This window comes from Mesoplodon densirostris, chromosome 3 (genome assembly GCF_025265405.1).
Source record: "Mesoplodon densirostris isolate mMesDen1 chromosome 3, mMesDen1 primary haplotype, whole genome shotgun sequence".
Taxonomy (NCBI): Eukaryota; Metazoa; Chordata; class Mammalia; order Artiodactyla; family Ziphiidae; genus Mesoplodon; species Mesoplodon densirostris.
The window spans coordinates 68,162,106-68,184,616 of NC_082663.1; the positions used below are offsets into that span (position 1 = coordinate 68,162,106).

The window sequence follows — 22,511 nt, forward strand, 5'->3', positions numbered from 1 at the left end:
TGAATTCTCTTAGCTTTTGCTTGTCTGTAAAACTTTTGATTTCTCCATCAAATCTGAATGAGATCCTTGCTGGGTAGAGTAATCTTTGTTTTAGGTGCTTCCCTTTCATTACTCTAAGTATATCATGTCACTCCCTTCTGGCTTGTAGAGTTTCTGCTGAGAAATCAGCTGTTAACCTTATGGGAGTTCCCTTGTATGTTATTTTTCATTTTTCCCTTGCTGTTTTCAATAATTTTTCTTTGTCTTTAATTTTTGCCGATTTGATTACTATGTGTCTTGGAGTGTTTCTCTTTGGGTTTATCCTGTATTGGACTCTCTGCACTTCCTGTACTTGGGTGGCTATTTCCTTTTCCATGTTAGGGAAGTTTTCGACTATAATCTCTTCAAATATTTTCTCGGGCCCTTTCTCTCTCTTTTCTCCTTCTGGGACCCCTATAATGAGAATGTTGTTATGTTTAATGCTGTCCCAGAGGTCTCTTAGGCAGTCTTCATTTCTTTTCATTCTTTTTTCTTTAATCTGTTCTGCAGCAATGAATTCCACCATTCTGTCTTCCAGGTCACTTATCCATTCTTCTGCCTCAGTTATTCTGCTATTGATTCCTTGTAGTGTATTTTTCATTTCAGTTGTGTTGTTCATCTCTGTTCGTTTCTTCTTTAATTCTTCAGATCTTTGTTAAACGTTTCTTGCATCTTCTCGATCTTTGCCTACATTCTTTTTCCGAGGTCCTGGATCATCTTCACTATCGTTATTCTGAATTCTTTTTCTGGAAGGTTGCCTATCTCCACTTCATTTAGTTGTTTTTCCTGGGTTTTATCTTTTTTCTTCATCCAGTACATAGCCCTCTGCCTTTTCATCTTGCCTATCTTTCTGTGAATGTGGTTTTTATTCCACAGGCTGCAGGATTGTAGTTCTTGCTTCTGCTGTCTGCCCTCTGGTGGATGAAGCTAAGAGGCTTGTGCAAGTTTCCTGATGGGAGGGACTGGTTGTGGGTAGAGCTGGCTGTTGCTTTGGTGGGCAGAGCTCAGTAAAACTTTAATCCACTCGTCTGCTGATGGGTAGGGCCTGGTTCCCTCCCTGTTGGTTGTTTGGCCTGAGGCGACCCAACACTGGATCCTACCCAGGCTCTTTGGTGGGGCTAATGGTGGACTCTGGGAGGGCTCACGCCAAGGAGTACTTCCCAGAACTTCTGCTGCCAGTGTCCTTGTCCCCACAGTGAGCCACAGCCACTCCCCCCCCCCCCCGCCTCTGCATGGGACCCTCCAACACTAGCAGGTAGGTCTGGTTCAGACTCCCATGGGGTCACTGCTCCTTCCCCTGGGTCCCAATGAGCACACTCCTTTGTGTGTGCCCTCCAAGAGTGGAGTCTCTGTTTCCCCCAGTCCTGTCAAAGTCTTGCAATCAAATCCCACTAGCCTTCATAGTCTGATTCTCTAGGAATTCCTCCTCCTGTTGCCAGATCCCCAGATTGGGAAGCCTGACTTGAGGCTCAGAACCTTCACTCCAGTGGGTGGACTTCTGTGGTATAAGTGTTTTCCAGTTTGTGAGTCACCCACCCAGCAGTTATGGGATTTGATTTTATCATGATTGCTCCCCTCCTACCGTCTCATTGTGTCTTCTCCTTTGTCTTTGGAGTGGGGTATATTTTTTGGTGAGTTCCAGTGTCTTCCTGTCGATAATTGTTCAACAGTTAGTTGTGATTCTGGTGTTCTTGTAAGAGGGAGTGAGAGCATGTCCTTCTACTCCACCATCTTGAACCAGTCTCTCCAGGAATAGTGAATTTTTGTTAGCATTCATTTTTATTTCTTGCATTGTCAGAGTTTCAGACAAGTTCTTGCAGGTAGCAGTTTTTATCTTCTTTTTTTTTTTTTTTTAGCATGCACAGTTGGTAAACATTATCCTCTGAACTACTAAATTTCTCTCTTAAAATATTTAGATTTGGCAAACTTAGTTCTTTTTACCCAGTGCCTTACGACCCAAGATTTCATACACAAAAGACTTGGCCACACAGCTTTTTGTTCATCCTGCTATTAAGACTGGATTCTACATGAATATTTATTTACATCCAGCTGCAGCTTTTAATTTTCTTGTATCTGTAAACACCCAGAACAATAAATAACCCTTGGGAAAATGCCTGTTGATGTAAGTTTGTTCTAATATATTTTTTCATTACAGCACAGTTATTGAGTAATGCTCCAAGTGTCAGAAACCTCCCAATCAGATAGATAGAGGTGAATCTCATATCTGCCCCTATACCTCTAAAATTGTGAAAAGAACTGTAATTTAGTAATAAATATTAAGGAATTGAAAGTCACTTATCTTAAACTCATTTTAAAGGAACCCATAAAGGGTCTTATAATTTATATCATAATTGTTGTTGATGGTAAAGATGTTTATTCTCCATTTAAAAAGCAATATTTTGAGGCTTCCCTGGTGGCACAGTGGTTGAGAGTCCGCCTGCCGATGCAGGGGATATGGGTTTGTGCCCCGGTCTGGGAAGATCCCACATGCCGCAAAGCGGCTAGGCTCGTGAGCCATGGCTGCTAAGCCTGTGCATCCGGAGCCTGTGCTTCACAACGGGAGAGGCCACAACAGTGAGAGGCCCACGTACTGCAAAAACAAACAAACAAAAAAAAAGCAATGTTTTATTTGTGAAGTTAATGATCTATAATTCTTCAGGAAGGAAGATCGGATTTCCTAGAACATATGATGAATATAAATTAGGAGATTTTTAGTTCATAAAATTTTCACCCCTTCCCTTCTCAGGACCCCTCTTCTTGGCAAAAAAGTACAAAATATCTTTTTGTTGTCTTCATCTCCCTAATGGGATCTAATCTTTTTGAAGTTAAGTTTCATTCCTTAGCATCTGTATCATTTCTAATGCATGTCCATTTTGAGATGTGTGTTACTAATGCCTTTAAGCACTAATACACCAAGTGTTAGATACATATCATTTTGTTGATTAACATTATTTCACTCCACCTAGAGGCTACTATTACTATTCATCATATTTGCATGAACTGGGAGTTCCTTGTGCACTAATGATAATTTCTATTCTTATTACCAACACATTGTCTACCCAACTAGTAGAGACTGGAAGTTGGGGGAAAAAGGGAGAAGAGAGGTATAGATTCCTATAAGAGTGAAACAATGTGGGGTTTTTGCATGTAATAGTATTAAATTGTAGTCAATGTGTTCTTTCTCATTAAAAGTTTAAGGGCTTAAACAGACAGGCATTCTGTAGATTAATACTTTCGAAGTTTAGGTGAACAGACGCTAACTCCCCCGCCCCCTCAGGATATAATCTAGAGGTAATGTTTCACTGCAAAGTGATTGCAGCTGGATTTCTCATTACAATGAAAGTCTTTGGTTCAAACACTGAACCAAAGAGCATTCTTCAAGTTCTGGGCTTCCCCCTGTTCCAGTCTACTGAAGTATGTTTTAAAATTTTCACTTCCCCTTTGAGTTGTTTTCATTTCCTCTAAGGTAATGTGGCAGTTATCTTAATCATTTTTCTTCTTCAGACCTGTAGACTTAAATTTGTTTTTTTTTTTTTTTTTTTTTTTTTTTTTTTGCGGTATGCGGGCCTCTCACTGTTGTGGCCTCCCCCGTTGCGGAGCACAGGCTCCAGACGCGCAGGCTCCGGACGCGCAGGCTCAGCGGCCATGGCTCACGGGCCCAGCCGCTCCGCGGCATATGGGATCCTCCCAGACCGGGGCACGAACCCGTATCCCCTGCATCGGCAGGTGGACTCTCAACCACTTGCGCCACCAGGGAGGCCCTAAATTTGTTTTTTAACTGTTCTTCCTAACATTGGTCCAGTCTTTTAAACCTGCATTGCTTAAGTCTAGTCTTCTCTTGCCCTTGATTGCTTGTCTTCCTACACTTGCCTTATTTTATCACTTATTTTGTTCATGTTAAACACTAAGTTACAAATACTTTAAAATGAATGCCATATTTTTAGTACATAAAAATATAAGCATTATTAATCCCTGTCTTTGTTATAAAACATTACTAAAATTGTGTACTATTCTCTGTATATAAAATCATTCTAATTATTTCACATATTGAGGATGTAACCAACCCCCTGTAATGGTTCTTATCCATTCACATATTTAATAGACTCAGTTTGTTAATTTAGTATTTTCTCTTTCCTCTAGTCAAAGTGGGAAAAAGCCCACCTGTTAAGGGCTCCCTCTCTGGAAAAGTCAACCTACCTTGTCATTTTTCAACCATGCCTACCTTACCACCCAGTTACAACACCACCAGCGAATTTCTCCGAATCAAATGGTCTAAGATTGAACTGGACAAGAATGGAAAAGATTTAAAGGAGACTACTGTTCTCGTGGCCCAAAATGGGAATATCAAGATTGGTCAGGGCTACAAAGGGAGAGTGTCGGTGCCTACATATCCCGAGGACGTGGGCGATGCCTCACTCACCATGGTCAAACTGCTGGCCAGTGATGCAGGCCTCTACCGCTGCGACGTCATGTATGGGATTGAAGACACACAGGACACAGTGTCATTGGCTGTGGAGGGTAAGGCTTTGGGAATCTAGAAGAAGGTAGTATAACACGATACCTGGTTCAGAAGTGTGGTGAAACAATATTCAAAAGTAGCCATTGCTCAGGGTTTGGACAAGGGGAAAAAAATCAATCAACACAACAGTCCATGTCTTTCACAAAAAATGAACTGTTATTTGTTCAGGAATCAAGGAAGGTGACTTTATACTAGATATAATGAATACCTCAAGACATGGTTTATAGCTCAAGAATCTTTACTTCATTATTGAGACCCATAAGTGGTTATTTTTTAAGACTGTAAAGGCTGTTCTACATTTTGTTTTAATTTTAACATATGTGTATATGTGCATATACATGCATACACATACACACATATAGATATATACATACACACACACAGGAAAAAACCTCTTTCCTCCTTTTTCTCACTCTCCTAGCATGATTATTAAAATCTTTGAATTTGCTTTTAAGAAATATAAATTATATCTTAACTTACATTGAAGAAATAAGGCACCTAATAAGTACCATGGTATATATCACAGTGCTTTGAGAAAGCTAGGACTCAAACATTTGAATTGGATCAAAACAAGAACTCAGTGAATTTTTTTTAAGGTCAATGCACTGGTTGTTGTCCAGTGTCTTGCAATGAGACATTTTAGTTTTAGCCCACATTGAGCGGTGGTTTGTATGTCATTTGAATTTAAGTTAGGAGACAAAGCAAAGAAAAATTGCTTTAATTGGGTACACACATAATGCCATAGCTCTTGGAAGAAAAATATTTTGGCAAGTTATTAAGCAAAATTCTAATACCCAGACATGATGGAACAGATTTTTCTTCCAACCCTCCACTTCCCTATAAAATGTTTACCTTTCAGAAATATATACAAAGGGTTTTATTAAAACTCTTTCTTGTGTAGCCAAAAGGAAATATTTTGAATTTCAGATGTGACAGATTAATTTTCTGAACATCCTTTTCCATTCAGATTCTATTGCTCCCTTCTATAAATCTATTTTTATGTTTTCCAGGCATCCACTAAACACCCTGGGCTCTTTGCTCTTTTAACCCTTTTATCATTTACTTTGGTTTGTCTAGTATTGTTTTTTCTACTGATCTCTCTCTTCCTCTTTTTGTATAATGTAACATACTATATATATATATATATATATATATATATATATATATATATATATATATATATATATGGTGTTAGATACACATTGCATATAAATATATATATACATATATGTTTTTAAAATCCCACAAGAAGTTTACAACTTCTTACAATTTTCATCATTAAAGAATTAGCAGTGGATTTGCCCCTTGCCCCCTTTGAAACAATGAAAATCCTCCACTTAATCTCCTTAGCCCCATGAGGTCTTCAAATTATCCCAGCAATTGCAGATACTTATACAGCCTGGTATTCCCTGCCTTGGTCATGGAGGCCCCTTTGTGCCCCCTTACTACCAATCTTCAGTGCACACGGAAGATTTTTAATTACCAAGAAGGCTATTTGAAGCTTTGATCAACATAAGACTAATTTAAAACCATTCAAAGTCTGGTTTAAACCTTAGAGATCATTATAAACTATCTTTCATACTTACTAGATAGCACCATATATACTTCCTGGTAATTTTAGAGTCATTCTACAAAGCTACAGATTTTATGAAAGGCATTTGATCAGTTTTTTCTTTGCAATATCAGAAATGGGAAAATGAATGTTAGTTGTCAATGCATCTACTTGGTGCCTCTGCAGGTCTTTCTGTATTGACACTGAGCAGAGGTGCTTATTTATGACATGGCTAGTCTGTTCCCTGTAGATATTTTATTGGCACATACCTGTTTTGGAAGAGAGAGACAATCTAAGGATAGGCATGTGGGAGACAGTCTTATAGCTAGAAGTCAGGCTGTAAGAGAGAGAGAAAGAGAGAGAGAGAGAGAGAGAGAGAGAGAGAGAGAGAGACTTGTCAACTCCAGGAAATTACTAGGAATAAAAGGAGAGTAGAAGATATCTTGGAAACCAAAATTAATTCCACCTAACAAAAAAGTGGTCTTAAATGGTATGACTCAATAAAATCTCATCCATAAGACCCAATTACCCCAAATTCTATTTTCCAGTGACTTCCTAGGCACATCTGCTTGACTCACTTTGCTCTTTTATGAAAATGAGTCACCATATTTACTCCAGTTAAAAATGGAGATGCTTTTGGTAAAGTAGGAGAAGAGGACCAAAGCTCCACCCCCTCAGCTGCTCTTTCTTCAGGCCTTTGACAATTCTTTGAGCCCTGAAACACAGTTCAAGAACCACTAGTTTGGGCCTCCCTGGTGGCGCAGTGGTTGAGAGTCCGCCTGCCGATGCAGGGAATACGGGTTCGTGCCCCGGTCCGGGAGGATCCATATGCCGTGGAGCCGCTGGGCCCGTGAGCCATGGCCGCTGAGCCTGCGCATCCGGAGCCTGTGCTCCGCAACGGGAGGGGCCACAGCAGTGAGAGGCCCGCGTACTGCAAAAAAAAAAAAAAAAAAAAAAAGAACCACTAGTTTATGTAACTCCTAAAATACAACGAAGTGGAATTTGAGGCACATATCAGGATGCCTGGCTTCTGCCCATGGGAGTCTGGAGAATTTTATTTCAGGCCTCCTTTGGGATAAAAATCATACATCTTACCTGTCAAAGCGGAGACCCTAAATTATGAATATGATAAACATTTATCACAGCAGCCTAGCCAACATTTTTAAATTCTTTATCTAATTTGACCTTCCTATCAATCAAATAACCTAAGCAATATTAGTTATACTTTATGAAGGGGGAAATTAAGACTTATATATGATTAAGGAGCAAATTAGAGATTGGAACAGGCCTTCTCACTCATACCTAGTCCAGCATCTTTTCCATTTTAGTATATTGTCTCTGGAAGTAAGTATTACAATACTTCATGTTTGTAGGAAGTGGTGCTGGTGAAGGCTCCATGTGCTTCTATTGAGTTGGCCCTGAGTAAAAACATGAAGTAGGAGAAGTTGATCTTGTGGCCCCCTTAACTCTTTGTATCTCTTGCAGCACCTACTCCATTTAATTGTCCAAGGTTCCCATAATAGCCTGAATACTACCTGCAATTAGGACAACTAGTCACCATTTGGGATTTAGTGACTTAAATCTTTTTTTTTTTTTTAGATTGTTTACATGGGAACAGAAAATTCTTGAAACTCTCTAATGGAGCAGAATAGAACACCTAAGTGAACAACATTTCTGGGGCTCCTCAGATCACCATAATTTTGCATAATGCTACATAAAATAAAGTAAAAATAAAGAAGTATCATGATGTTATTACCGAGATAGCAAGTAATTTGATGAATTACTCCAATGAGAAACTGCACGGTATGGTGGGAGACTTGAACTTGCCCATAATTGTTTGCTGCTATCTTTGCAGGGGTTGTGTTTCACTACAGGGCAGCGACCAGCAGGTACACTCTGAATTTTGAGATGGCACAGAAGGCTTGTTTGGATGTTGGGGCTGTCATAGCAACCCCAGAGCAGCTATATGCAGCCTATGAAGATGGATTTGAGCAATGTGACGCAGGCTGGCTGGCTGATCAGAGCGTTAGGTGAGCGGTCTGGGGCCACCAGCTTTAATTCATCTATTTGGAGCGAGAATAAAGTGCTACCTACTAGTCCTTTATTTCCCCAGGTATCCCATCCGGGCTCCCCGAGAAGGCTGTTATGGAGATATGATGGGGAAGGAAGGAGTCAGGACCTATGGACTCCGTGCTACGCATGAAACTTATGATGTGTATTGTTACGTGGACCATATAGATGGTAAGATGTTCAAATTTCTATAGCTTCATTTGACCTAAGAAAATTGAGGAAAGACTGGGAGCACGTGGGGATAGAGCAAGTCTTCATGCTTGTTTGGATTCCAAACAGCAACATTTAGTTTAAATAACCGTATGATTCTGTGGTGAAATAAGCTTAAATTAAAGTGGAAAGAGAACGAGGGCTTTGTAAATGGTTATGTAGGTTTGAAATGTCTTTAGTTAATGGCAGGTTTGCTTTCAGTCATGCTGCCATTGGACTGTTTCCAATACACTTTTAGAGCATTAAGAATAGAAACCTGTAAGGGTGGTACCTATTCTTGTAAGAACTTCAGGTAAAATCCTGTGATGACAAACCACTGTGAATCCAAGTGCTGATAAACACCCCGAAGTGCAGCTGAGTAAGGCAAACTAGCCCAGGAAGGATTTTCATGGTTTGCTTCTCCTTGTGTTCACTTTGCTACACTAATATTTAGAGCAATCATTCATTCCTTCAACCAGTGAACACATTAAAAGAAAACACCTACTGTGTGATAGGTACTCTGCTCGTACTTAGGACTATGAAGCCGAGTAAGATATAAGCCTCGCTTTAGAGATGCTTAGAGTCTGATTGATTCTGGCACTATCATTTCTCACTTAGCATGAGTTAGATTCTTAGAGACAAGTTTGAGTTCTCTTGTGGTGATGTAATCTAAGGACACAATGCAGTTTTATTATAAGAATAGAAATTTCTGTGACTTTTGAAGTGGAATTTCATTTGTAGCGACAGGTATCTTAGAAGCCTAAATATATAAATAGAAGTATTACATTGAGTTATACTTTTAATTTTGGCTGGCTCCACAGAAAAAAAAATGATCTCAATGTTCTTATGTGTAAAATAAGGAAGTAGGACTAGATAACTTCCATAGTCCCTTCCAACATTAAAATTCTATGATTCTATGAATTGAAAAAACAACCTCAGAGACTGAAAGCTAGAAAATAAGCAGCTTATATTTGCCTAATGCCCTAAATTTGAATAGGATGGCCTGCTTGCAAGAAAGCTGCTAAGTGTGGTTCTCTAGCATCTTAACATTCTTATTATAACTATTATTTAAGACTGATAAATGTGTTTTCTAAACCATAACTTTGATACTAACAATTTCTATTTTTTACAAGGACAAAGGGAAAAGATATGTAAAATCCATGCTATGAGATATAGATAGATAGATATAGCTTAGCTCCTTCCTTTAAATTTAATTTTATTTTAAATTTAGTTAACTTTTTTCATAGAATAGGAGATGGTTGGTGGGATTCTGGTTCTAGGAAATAAATTTGTTATTGCTATCTCAGTAAGATGGAAATTTGTATTCAAATTCACTAGGTGGAATTTGTTTTATCACTGTGGTTCTCCTTTGGAATAATATCTATTAGAGTGATAGTTATAAAAATTTCTGGAACACTGGTAATGCTGGAACTAAACCAGAGATAGTTTTTGAAAAAGTATACATAACTTCTAATTACCTAAAAGATCTTTACCAAATATAATTGAAATGTGGTTTTCAAGTATAAATCCATGGCCAATTTGATCCCAATATGAATAAGCATCACAAGCCAGACTCCTTGATGGAAAGACAGGCTTAAGTATTTACAATGCTCCCGGAAGGAGCACCTAGGGGCCCCTCTGCATGTCTCTTCTTCAGTCTTATCCTGAGAGAGCTACTGAAACCCCAGTCTCTAAGGCTGCAGAATCCCTAACTTCTTTGAAGGCCAGAGGACTTTCTGCTTCTGCAGAAGTTCCAGAAATTCCTTGCCCTGTACAAATTCTGTGTGAGATACTTTTGACAGGTCTTGGTGGTAAAAGCCCTACCAAGGATTCCTAGCCACATTGTACCCACTGAGAGCTGGTTTCCCAAAATCTGTTCAGAGGATCAAAACCAGTGTTCAGGGAAAATTGACCTCTGTCAGAAGAGTCATTCTGAGGATGTATGCGTACACCACAATGAGAAGGATTTATTAGTCATACAGGAACACCTCCATAAACATCGCCACTTCTAGGGCAACTGGTATTGGTCAAACCAGTCTCTCCTCCAGTGTAACCCAACTGTATTTCATACAGTTGTGTATTTACTTGGGATAATTGTTCCACATATTTGATAACTGAAAACTTGTAATGTGTAATATAGCATAACTTTAGTTGGAGTATTTATACCAAAACAACAGAATTTGAACTTTTTTATCTTATCACATAACAGCTGGAAGAAAAAGATAAAAGAATAAGTATAAATAGGAATTCAAGCACTGGCTGAAATTTGTGTCAGCAGAGTAACAAGACGCCCTGATATGGGCAACCTTGGGAACCTATCGCCTCTCCTTCTCTGGCCTATATTTTCCATGTTAGCCCTACCCTTTGGCTTTTCTTTCACCTGGAACAACTACCACCCTACCATTCCAATTCCCTGACCTTCACACAAGCTTCCCAGCACTTGGATGTGTCTGTATTATGGGCTCTCACACTGATCCCATATCCCGTTCCTAAGTCCTAGTTGGTCTCTCTCACCTTTACCATCTCCAATCTTTGAATGTGTGACTATAATCACCCTCCTGCAAATGTCTGCTTATTCCTCCATCTCTCCTACTAGACCATGGATTCTGGGAGGGAAGGAATCATGTGTATCCCCACTATGTCCTTGGCACATAGTAGGTGCTCCATAGATGGAGTTGAATAAAATGAGTGAATTAATAAATTAACCTCCAAACTCAGTGCCAACTCTACTCACATGGCTTTACACTTGCACTTTGGATAACTTTACACATCTCCGGGCTTCATCACAATTCTACTTCCCAGTTTTTCTTTGCTCCAATGTCCTTACTGGTTCATTTAATTTCACTTTTGCTCTTTTGTATGTAAATAAGTCAAATGCCTTGTGGGATGAACAGGGCACCAAGAGACACCAAACAAACAAAAAAAATGAAAAATGATAATTTTTAGTTTTGCATGTCTAGCCCTGAACTCTCTTCTGAATTCCATACCCACAGTTCTATTTTGTGAATCATTTTAAAAATAAATTTACTTATTTATTATTATTATTATTTTTGGCTGCATTGGGTCTTCGTTGCCACACAAGGGCTTTTCTCTAGTTGGGGCAAGCGGGGCTACTCGTCTTTGCGGTGCGCGGGCTTCTCATCGCAGTGGCCTCTTTTGTTGTGGAGCATGGGCTCTAGGCGCACGGGCTTCAGTAGTTGTGGCACACGGGCTCAGTAGTTGTGGCTCTGGGGCTCTAGAGCACAGGCTCAGTAATTGTGACGCACAGGCTTAGTTGCTCCGCGGCATGTGGGATCTTCCTGGACCAGGGCTCGAACCTGTGTCCCCTGCATTGGCATGCAGATTCTTAACCACTGTGCCACCAGGGACGTCCCTGTGAATCATTTGTGTGTCTTATCTCTGGTTTTCTGTTTTATCTCACAAATAATCCCCAAGCCTTTAACAGTTCTTCAGGGGACCTGTTTTATGACCATCAAAGCACATAAACACCATGGCCATTATCATTCCCCTGCTCAGCGTTGTGTAGTGTGAGTTTCCTGTTGCCTTCCTCCTCAGGCTAACTCTGCCTGACCTGCAAAGCCCCTCAATCCTGGTTTGGGAGTAACCTATTCAACTGTGTTTCCCTCTCTCCAATATGATGCCACATATGTGCACCAGTCATCCACGGACCCTCTGCTACCTCCTGCCAGCAGTCCTGCTTTGATCCTCTCTGAAAACACAAGCCTCTCACCTTTCCAGCATTCTACTCTTCCCTCTGCCTATGAACAGACTGCCTCCAAGAGCCCGTCTTTGCCTCTTCCAGCTCACACTGACATTTCCTGATTCTGAACTCCCACTTTTCTTAGAGTTAGTTCCACATATCTGGTGTTTAATTCTTCTCTGGTTGCTTTATGTTCATCAGACACAAACTATTACCTGTTATTTTTATTTCTGAAAAACTTCTGTAAGCTCCTGATAGAGATAAAGCCATAGTCATCTTCTGTAACTTTCCCAATGACAATGAAGAACCTATTCCAGTAATAGACACATCATAGTTATTCAAGAACTACTTGGTGGTAATTGCAGTATTTCTCGAGACTTTGTCTCTTTCAGAGGCTGTCTCCACCATACTACCATTTCTACAGTGCTTGAAAAAAATGCCAAGCTTTGTCCACCAAACTTACTAAAGATCTTTTTTTTTTTAATTGGATCACCATGATACTAGTTTTTTCTCTTTGAATTTCTCCTCTCACTCTTTTCTGTGGTGTCTCTTAGAAATAATTCCTTCCTAGAGACACTCTTTTCTCCTTTCCAGCCTCTCACAGTCATGGCCCTTTCTTGCCTTCCCAGCCAATTGTCCTCTCTGGCATCGGTTCCTTTGTCCCTATTCACAAATTACAGGTTTATTTTTCTACTGCTTCCTCATGTCAAAATCCAGGATAGCTCTATCACCTCTATGACTTGTCTAATGCCTCCACGTCATGCTTGTGTCTGACCTAGAACCAAAAACAACCTTTCGTTTTTCTCTTAATGAGCTGCTTTAGATATGAAAAGCTAAAAATTTAGTTAAAAGGCTGAATGTCATTAAACAGGTCTTAGAGCAAGGCTTAGTTCCAGCTTCTTTAGAGTCTTTGATAGGATCAAAATCAAATATATCAAATCTGGAAACTGTGTGATTTCCTGCCTGTGGATGCTCAGATTGACTTAATTTTGATGGAATTTACAGAGTACTTCACCAATGAGAGTTATTTAAGAATTAGTGATAACTTGGTTTATTCAGTTAAAAAGCCCCGTGTCAGCTAGAATAGCTTCCTGCACACTCTGGTTCAGCAGATGGGTTCAAATATTGATTTTGGATTATAGAACCTCTCCACATTGGTTGAGGTTGGTGCTAGAAGATGCTGAAACTTTTTAGTTATTCTCTGTAGAACTCACAGAATCATAGATCACAGTTATGGCTGTAGGTTCCCAAATAGACTTTAGATATTAACACACCTTGCTAAGGATTTGAAACTGAACTTGGAGTTGTTTTTGTTTAAGTGTTTGAATGGTCTAGCTAAGAGCCACTGAGGAAGGTGACCAGGCATGGCACCCTGCAGCACCTATGGAAAATGCGTCCTCATTCAGTATGGTGACTTGAATAGATTAACTGTGAGGTAGCTCCATAGGTAGGGTAAGGAAAGAAACTATTTATTATATGGTTGCATTGCCATTTAACTTAATTCTCACAAAAACCTTGACAGGCATTTATTTAAAACCTTTATTTTTACACATAAGGAAACTAAGGCACAGAGGTTAAGTGACTGGATTATACCCTTTTTCCTGTTCTACTGTAGTAACTTTTCAGGACCACCAAAGATTCCCCACTAGAGCAACAGGCAGTCTTACAAACCAAGAGGATGCAAACTGCTCTTAAAGCTCCCCCAAATCTCTGATTTCTCACCCAAAAATATCCTAATTCCTAAATCATTACTCATTATTTGAGTAATGACTGCATTCCTGTTTGGATTGCAGTGATTGGAATTGCTGGGTTAAATGAGAACTCTATTTTTAACTTTTTGAGGAACTGTTTTAAAATTCTTACCAGCAGTACATTAGGGTCCTGATTCTTTCATTCTTGCCCACATTTGTTTTCACCTGACTTTTTGATCATAACCATGCTAATGTGTGTACAATGCTATCTCATTGTGGTTTTGATTTGTATTTCCCTGATAGCTAATTATGTTGAGCAACTTTTCCTTTATGACTATTGGCCGTTTACCTATTTTCTTGGAGAAATACCTATTCAGAACCTTTGCCCATTTTAAACTGGGTATTTGTCTTTTTGTTATTGAGTTGTAAGAGTTCTTTGTATACTCTAGATTCAAGACAGCCTATTCAGATACATGATTTGTAAATATTTTCTCCCATTTGCCGATCTGCATTTTTACTTTTTTAGCGGGATCCTTTGACACACAAAGTTTTTAATTTTGATGAAGTCCAATATCTACTTTTTCTTTGATAGTTTGTGCCTTTGGTGCCATATCTAAGAACACATTACCAAATCCCAAGTCATGAAGACTTACTTCTGTGTTTGCTTCTAAGAATTGTAGTTTTAAGTTTTACTTTTATTTTTATCTATTTTGAGTTATTTTTTGTATATGGCATAAGGTTAGAGTCCAAATCCATTCTTTGGTATGTGGATATTCAGTTATTCCAGAACTATTAGTTAAAAAGACTATTCTTTCCTCATTTAAGGGCCTTGGCATCCTGTTGAAAATCAGTTGATCATAGATATATGGGTTTTTTTCTGGACTTTCATTGATCTATATGTCTATACTTATGTCAGTGCCACATTGTGTTGAATACTATTGCTTTGTAGTAAATTTTGAAATTGGAAAATATGAGAACATATTTTCTGGACAGAACAGAATTTTCTGTTCTTTCTGAAAAAGAACAACTGTGTTCTTCTTTTTCAAAATTGTTTTACTTCTGGGCCCCTTGAGTTCCCATATGATTTTTAAGATCAGCTTGTCAATTTCTACAAAGAAGCCAGGTGAGAGTGAACTGAATCTCCAGATCAATTTGAGGTGTATTTTCATCTTAACAATATTAAGTCTTCTGATCCATAAACATGTGATTTTTTTCCATCTTTTTTTAAGATTCTTTACTTTCAACAATGTTTTATAGCTTTTATAGCTTTCAAAGTATAAGTTTTGCTGTAATTTTATTAAACTTAATCCTCAATATTTTATTCTTTTTGATGCAAATGCAAATGGAATTTTCTTTATTTCTTTTTCTGATTGTTCATTGGAAGTGTATAGAAATATAATTGATTTTTTTTTTTTTTTTTTTTTTTGTGGTACGTGGGCCTCTCACTGTTGTGGCCTCTCCCGTTGTGGAGCACAGGCTCCAGACGCACAGGCCCAGCAGCCATGGCTCACAGGCCCAGCCGCTCCGTGGCATGTGGGATCTTCCCGGACCGGGGCACGAACCCGTGTCCCCTGCATCAGCAGGTGGACTCTCAACCACTGCGCCACCAGGGAAGCCAAATATAATTGATTTTTGTATATTGGTCTTATATACTGTATCCTACAACCTTGCTGAAATTGCTTATTAGTTCTAATAGTTTTGTTAATGGAATCCTTAGGATTCTCTATATACAGTCCCTTTTATTTTATAATGTTACCTTAAATAAGTAGAAAGTAGAAATGTCTTGACATAAAACCCTTGAAGCATGTGACAGTCATTTGCTTTAAGGTTTTGATATCAATTTCTGGAATTCTAAATCAGAAGAGCTTCTTTGGAAATACAGTGGCCATTTAATTCAGCTGTGAAAAGTAAAAAAAAAAACTAGGCTGATTCTCCTGTGTTGACCTGCAGCCATACTGAGCCTGTCAAACCAAATAACACACTCAATCTCATATATTTTGAAGACTCAGACATCCAGAAATGTTTTAGAACCTCTTTCTCACTCTAATTAAAATCTTACTGCTCTGTCATTGGGAAAGAATGAGATCCGACATCCTGCGAACCATAAAAATATGTTTAAATTTTAGTAGGATTTCCTGTGTCTTTAAACTTTTCAAATGACATATATAAGATCTTGTGTAATAACACATTGACAAATATGTGGATTCCCTTTCCCATGAATATGATCTGATTTAGAGAATGTTAACTGACTATCACAGCTGACTGATGACAATTCTCTAAAATTAATTAGAGGTTAAAATTTTCAAAAGTGTCTATGCTTTAAGCCACATTATGCGTCTACTTCAGCCTAAAACAAGTGAGAAATTTGAAAGGTGCTGACCTGGCTTTCCAGTCTCATTACCCCTCAAATGAGAAACATTGCCAGCCTAACACTAGAATTGGATGAAGTTACCTTGGCAGCCCCAGAAGTTTTCTTGTCACTGTTAACAGAAGGTTTGTTTCTATATATGTTAAAGGATCAGATCTTAGGGGGAATTGACATGCTTTTGAATTACCTACAAATATTGGCTGTCAAGAGATTATATAGTAGTGTAGGTTAGCTGTTAACCAACAACGTACAGCTGATGGATTTTGTGATCCCGGATAATGAGTATTAGTCTTTATTGCTTTGATCTTGTATATATAGACATGGGCAAAAAAAAGAAAGATAGAGAGAAAAGAGAAAAAGAAGCTTCCTTTGAAAAAAAATAGAAGTCCAAAACTTTAAACCTAGTAATAATTATGTTGAATTGTCTTTATCACCATAATACTTGCCATATATTCTAAGTGGTTTTATCCTATGGGCATTTCATGTGACTGTTTCCAGTTCACACACCATATCTACTTTTGCACACATTTATTACTCATATACCATTTTGACCCACATTGCAATGAAATGTAGTAACAATCACAAATCTTGAACTTCCTTACAGTGAACAAAAAATCAGGAAGTTCTGTTCTCAAATGGGCAAAGGGACTCATGATTAGTTTATAAGAATTAATTTTCAGACCAGACAGTTCAGGATAGAAAGGTAATGAGCACAAATAAACAGAATAAATATAAACATTGATCACACTACCCAGAAAATAGATGCATCTAGATAATTGTGGTGATATATCAGCTTTGACTACCACAGGCAGCGGCCCATCAGCTGCAGTCCAGGAAAGAATTGAATAATTATCTGTGATCTGCTGATGCCAATTCCCCGTTTCACCTTGGTGATCTCAGGGAATTTTCAGTGGAAGAAAAATATCCTATCTTAGCTTTGCTCTGGACCCAGGCTCTTGCATAATTTTTCTGGGCTACTCCTGAGTGTAAAGTCTAGCTTTTGAACAGTGTAGGTCATCTTAATGTTTTGATTTGTTTTCATCATTGCTTGCCATTTTAGTATGTGTCATTCTAAAGTCTGCTAAGAAATAGCTTTTCCATTTAGCAATCAGAAGTGTGGAAAAATAACATGCATGGTCCACTTTCCAGGGAGTGTTTTAGCAGTTACTTGTCAAATTTAAGTATTTTTTTCTTAATATTTCTGATGATGTTAATTCCTATGATTAAGACGATTTTAGTTTGTAGAATGTCACCACATATTAAAGTCTCATCAGCAATGTCTTCCAGTTTCTTCTAGGACATCCCTGGAAAGTTGGAATAACAGGAATAATTCAAAGCCAGATCATTTAACTTGAAATTTTGGAAAATTAGAGGTTATATATGTTTTCCATATGAACATGCAAATTATCCTGTGTGTGAAATCCTCTGTTCTGCATTATAGTTTATGTGTGTACTAATGCAAATATATGTGTATACATGTCAGTAAATTCTTACTTACAACAACTTAACTTGGCATTTTACCTTAAGTCATGCATTGTTTTGTGTATAAAGGATACTTTGTGTATTTCTTTCCTGACATTTTATTTGCTTTCCTTAATCAGCGAAAAAGTGATAGATAATTTTTATTATTTAATTATATTATATCATAGATAATTATTTATTATCTATAATAATCTATGAGAGATACAATTATCTCATAGATAGATAAAATTTAGAAACATGTTTCAAATCTGTATTCTTGTTACAAATTTGATAATAAATGTCCTATAGATGTAACTGTTTTGATGAGGCAACTTCTGGAACTGAATAGTAGACTCCTTGTTAACTTATAAAAGTGATGCTTGTCTTCCAGGAAGGCATATATCCAGTAAAGCTAAAATATATTCAGTTGTTCAGTCACAGTATTCAAGAGTAGAGCTAGAACACGGCCTTGTCCGACGCTAATAATAGGTGTTTTCTCTCTCAAGGAAGGCTTTGCTCTCTCTTCTCACTCTTAAGGTGATACTGTGATAAAATTCAGAAGGAACTTTTATTACTTACATCAGAGGCCAAAAGGTGCCTTTAAGATACCCTCGGGGTAGGAACTTATACAACCTGATCAATGAAGTCCTGTTGGAGAGAGAGAAGCTAAGCAAATGCACTGAGTTGCTTTGCTTGATTTCCCATGTTTGCTTTCTCTTTCTCTGTTCCTTTGGTTCCTGGTTTGGCTTTGCCTCTGGACTTTAGATTTTATCTCTTGGTATTTCCTCATATGATCATTCATTTTTGGACCAAGCCTAGGCTTACATTCCTGTTACTGGGCCAGACTTAATTTCTGTCTAATGTCATTAATGCTATGAATGACTGATATTAGAGTTTAGAACATATAATTTGACCTATAAATAATTCCTGACTATAGATTTTAAAACTGAGAGTAGATCAATAAAATCTTTGAAAATCTTAACATCTTGACTGCTCTTCTCAGTGTAAAAGTGGACAGTGTTTAGCCTAAAACCTGCATTTTTCTATGGGATATGGGATTGAAAGACTTGCGCCTACAGTTAGTGACTAAGGAGAAAGACTGCTACTTTTTTCTGCTCTACCTTGCTTGACTTTTTGCAAGAACTTCTTTTTAAGAAATGAGACACTTCTGTGTTCAGCTTAAATATGGTCTTGGACACTTTATCAGGGTCCCTGCTCTGCGCCAGATTCCTTTGCTCCCTTGCAGTCTCTGATACACCCTTGGGAGGCAATGGACTTCATATGCCCTTTGCTTTGTTTTTTGGCTCCTGCTTTGATTCTGTCTGATTACCTGGTCTACGCAGTCTGCTTCTATTTCGAGCAGGTTAACACATAGGCTACCAGAAACTTAATACTAAGTTATCTTTGTTATGGCTCAATTGAGATTCCTTTTCCTGATTGAAACATACATGTCTCTAGAGCAGTGTTTTCCAAACTATTCCATGAAACAGATCCATGGACTGTTAATTAGTCTTCTATGAGAAAAGGAGATTACTCTGGTCAAATGGCTTAAAAATCCTAAGTTCTTTGTGGGGACTCCCAAATAAATACTATAATATTAACTACTCTGAGAAGCCTTACAGAAAGGAAGACCTGTCAGATGACTTGTATTTGTTTCCTAAATGCCAATGTCCACGAAACCTCTTTTCTTTGGAATACCTACTCATGTCTCAAGGATCACCAGAAAACTGTTGAAGACATTTTTGGAAATTATATTCTTAGAACTTGGACCATAAGTTAATAACCTTTCCAATCCACATCTTCAACAATAAGCTTTTAACAGGTTAATTCTGATTTAAACAGCAGATCTCCTTACATTTCTATTATGTTAGATAAAAAATATATAATGTCAAAGGATTATCTGTTTGAAACCAGGCAACTAATGAATCAAAAAGTACTTGACAGGAAGTTATTTTAGTTTTGTCAATAAAATGTAAAAATAGATGTCTTAGAAATCAAGGACACAGTAATATGAATTAGTTCAGTTATTGCTATCTGTATATTACCTATTAATTCACTTTTTTTTTCTTTCTGGTTTTGGTTTTAGTATGAAACTGATGCCAGGATATTCTGGCATATTTGAGAAAAGTAGAAGATGTCTGGCTTTAATAATTTGAGGTTGAAACATAGGAAGGACAAAGTTTAGATATTCAACTTATTGCTTTCGGTAGAGATTGAGTGTCAATTCTAAAAGCTTTAAGACTCAGTAAGAGAATTCCATAGTGTGGATGCTTCACTATATCATTAGATTTTTGAAGTGGACAAGGTAATGTTTATGTTAAACAGTTATGATTTAGGAAGGCTTAGACTTTTTTTTTTTGGAACAGAGTTAAAGTAAATGTTTTTCTTTTCCTTTTCTCATTATTTTGAAATGAAACAATTATGACATATATGATGACAGGCCACACATTATCTTTAGAGATGAATTGGTTTGATTCTCACCTTAGGCTAAACTCAATGCCGTTAAATCTTCCTTTTTCATCTGAGTTACATGAAACCCAATGGTGATATCTCTTTCAATAAGCTTTTAAAATTTTATTTGCAATGTTTGATAAAATTTTACATATAAATGAAAAGGAAAATAGGTGGCTTTGGGATAACAGAATTTAGTTAAATAAGTAAAATCATTATTTTTTGGAGATTGGATAGATGGAAGTTGTATCCTCCAAACAAGTGAATTAAATCACTGTTTTGATATAAAGTCAGATTTAACAAGAGTTTTTATATGAAAAGTTCTATAAGTAGTTCTTTATTGATTTAATAATAAGGGTACTCTCTTTTTAACCTGCCAGCACCTACTAAAGCCTTTCTTTCCTTTAATACCCCGAACATGTTTGCTATTTAAAATAGGGAAAGCAGTTACTCAGAAAATCATGCCGTCATTTCTCTTCATTGGCCCTTTGGTATGGCTGTGTTTGGAGAAGTTGATTTCTTCCATCATGTGGAGTAAAATTGCTGTTTGGAGAAGCAGAGTTTTATTCAGTTAATTATATTTCTCTGTCCTGCTCTGGTTGGCTGATCACTCTTGTTACTGAAAAGGAACAGTACTCTTGCCTCATTGTAGAAGTACCTCACAATGCAGAAAATGAAGGCAACAAAACTGATATTCCAGCTGTAATAACAAATCCAAGTGTTCCACCTTGGAAGGAAGTGTGCTGGCCTGCTGCCCTCTTTCACACTTACATTCCTTTCAGACCAAATGCAACTGTAATGCTGAGGTGAACGGGGCTGCTGAGGCTGCTTGGGGTGATGCAGTCTCTCTTGTCTGCCTTTCCCCAGGTTGCTTTGAGCCAAATCCATAGGTGAGAGAATCGCCTGTCCCAGACAGCAGCTACCCAAAGGTCTGCAGCAGGGTTAGTGCTCTTTAATGTGCTGCTTGGGAAGGATGGAAGAAAAAGGACCCCTTGTTTCTGAACAAGAACTTGAAATGCCATTCATTTAACAAATTATTAAGTACATATTATGCAACTGGTCCTGTGACCCTTAAGCTTTTCAAACTTAGCGGGAAGGGAGACATTCTAGGAATGGGGAGGGGGAATCTTTGTTCTTATAATATATTTTTGGGTGTGAGATTACTGTCCTTTGCCAGCCTAGATAATTAAGGACAAAAACCCATTCTCACCTCTACCTTGCTTTTTTCAGTCAGGTAAAAGTCATTTTTCTTTCTCTTCTTCAAATAGCTCTTATTGGGATTTGGCCTAGTTTCGTTGGTAGCATTTTTAGATTTGCAGTGAGAAGAGCTGATATGGGTGATTTGGCCTTTTTCCCCTGACTGATTTTTCTTGTGTTATAAAGCTAGGACACACGCACAGAGAGAAATGGCTCTACTCATTTTAAACAATCCCTTGTTACATATGGATTTAGTTAGGTGAAGATCCAAATCATGAGAGCTCTGCATCCCAGCTGTCTAATGTCTCATAGAATCAGAGTGGCCTCAGTGAGACAGAAACAGGACCCACAGCTGCTGTAATAATGGCCTATCAGTATGTTAGCTTCCTCTCTACCTCATTTTATACTTCTCCCCTTGCCTGCTATATTTGCTTAGGTATTCTCTAATTCTGTCTCCTTTAGCCACTTATGTGCTCATGTGTGAAAAGCATCATTTAATTCACATTGCATTTATTTCAGCAAGTTATTATGTTAGTTACCCAAGTAAAATTCCAATTTAACAAACTCTCTGGCATTTCCAGAATACTTTATTGTGACATGTTAAGTGATAATGAACATACTAATTGGGTCTAATTGAGCCTGGTGATGAACAAAGTAAATGTTCTGCCTTTCTTTGTTCATCAGTAAGCAATGTAAGAGTCTCTGCAACCTAGTTAGGTCCCCTGCTAGCACATACAGTAACTTTGTGAGAACCGCAAAGGGCGCTCCTTCTGGGCAGACAGATTGCAAAAGGTATCCACCCTGGGCAGAGCAAGCAGAAAAAGCGTGCCCCTTCCTCCAGGGAGGCTTTGGTACCTTTGGCTGGTTGAATGGGGTACTGGCCCCCATACACTCTAAGCCCTGCCCAAGTGCAGGCCATGACCTGCATAACTATCAAGGCAGCCTTGTGCCTAGGACAGGAAGGCAGGAAACAGCATTCCATTCTGCCTCTTTCCCGTCCCCCTCTTCAGACCCTGGAGGTCTTCTTGTTTTGTTGTTTGCTTTGATGGGAGTTAATCCATTTTGATGGTAGAGATAGATGAGAGAGTCAGAGAATTACTATTTGATTTTAGGGTAGACAAAGAAAAATAACCTCAGTGACATTTCAATGCAACTTTCTCTTTCCAACATGCAATGTTAATAAGTACATCACAACCTTTTTCATTCAAGAGAAAACCCATTTCCTGGCTGGTAAACCAAAGAATAATTTGGAAAAGATTGTTCATTTTAAAGAACTGATTGTAACTTTATTATCA

At 38.1% G+C, this 22,511-nt stretch overlaps 1 protein-coding gene across 3 annotated transcripts in view; it reads left to right on the forward strand.

Annotated features, from left to right (window-relative positions):
- Positions 1-22,511, forward strand: part of VCAN (versican) — a 122,408-nt gene that overhangs the window by 19,706 nt on the left and 80,191 nt on the right. For all 3 annotated transcript variants that reach the window (XM_060093121.1, XM_060093123.1, XM_060093122.1), the window contains exons 3-5: positions 4,159-4,536; positions 7,945-8,119; positions 8,203-8,330. In XM_060093121.1, coding sequence (XP_059949104.1) covers positions 4,159-4,536; positions 7,945-8,119; positions 8,203-8,330 — 681 coding nt within the window. The remainder of the gene's footprint in view (positions 1-4,158; positions 4,537-7,944; positions 8,120-8,202; positions 8,331-22,511) is intronic.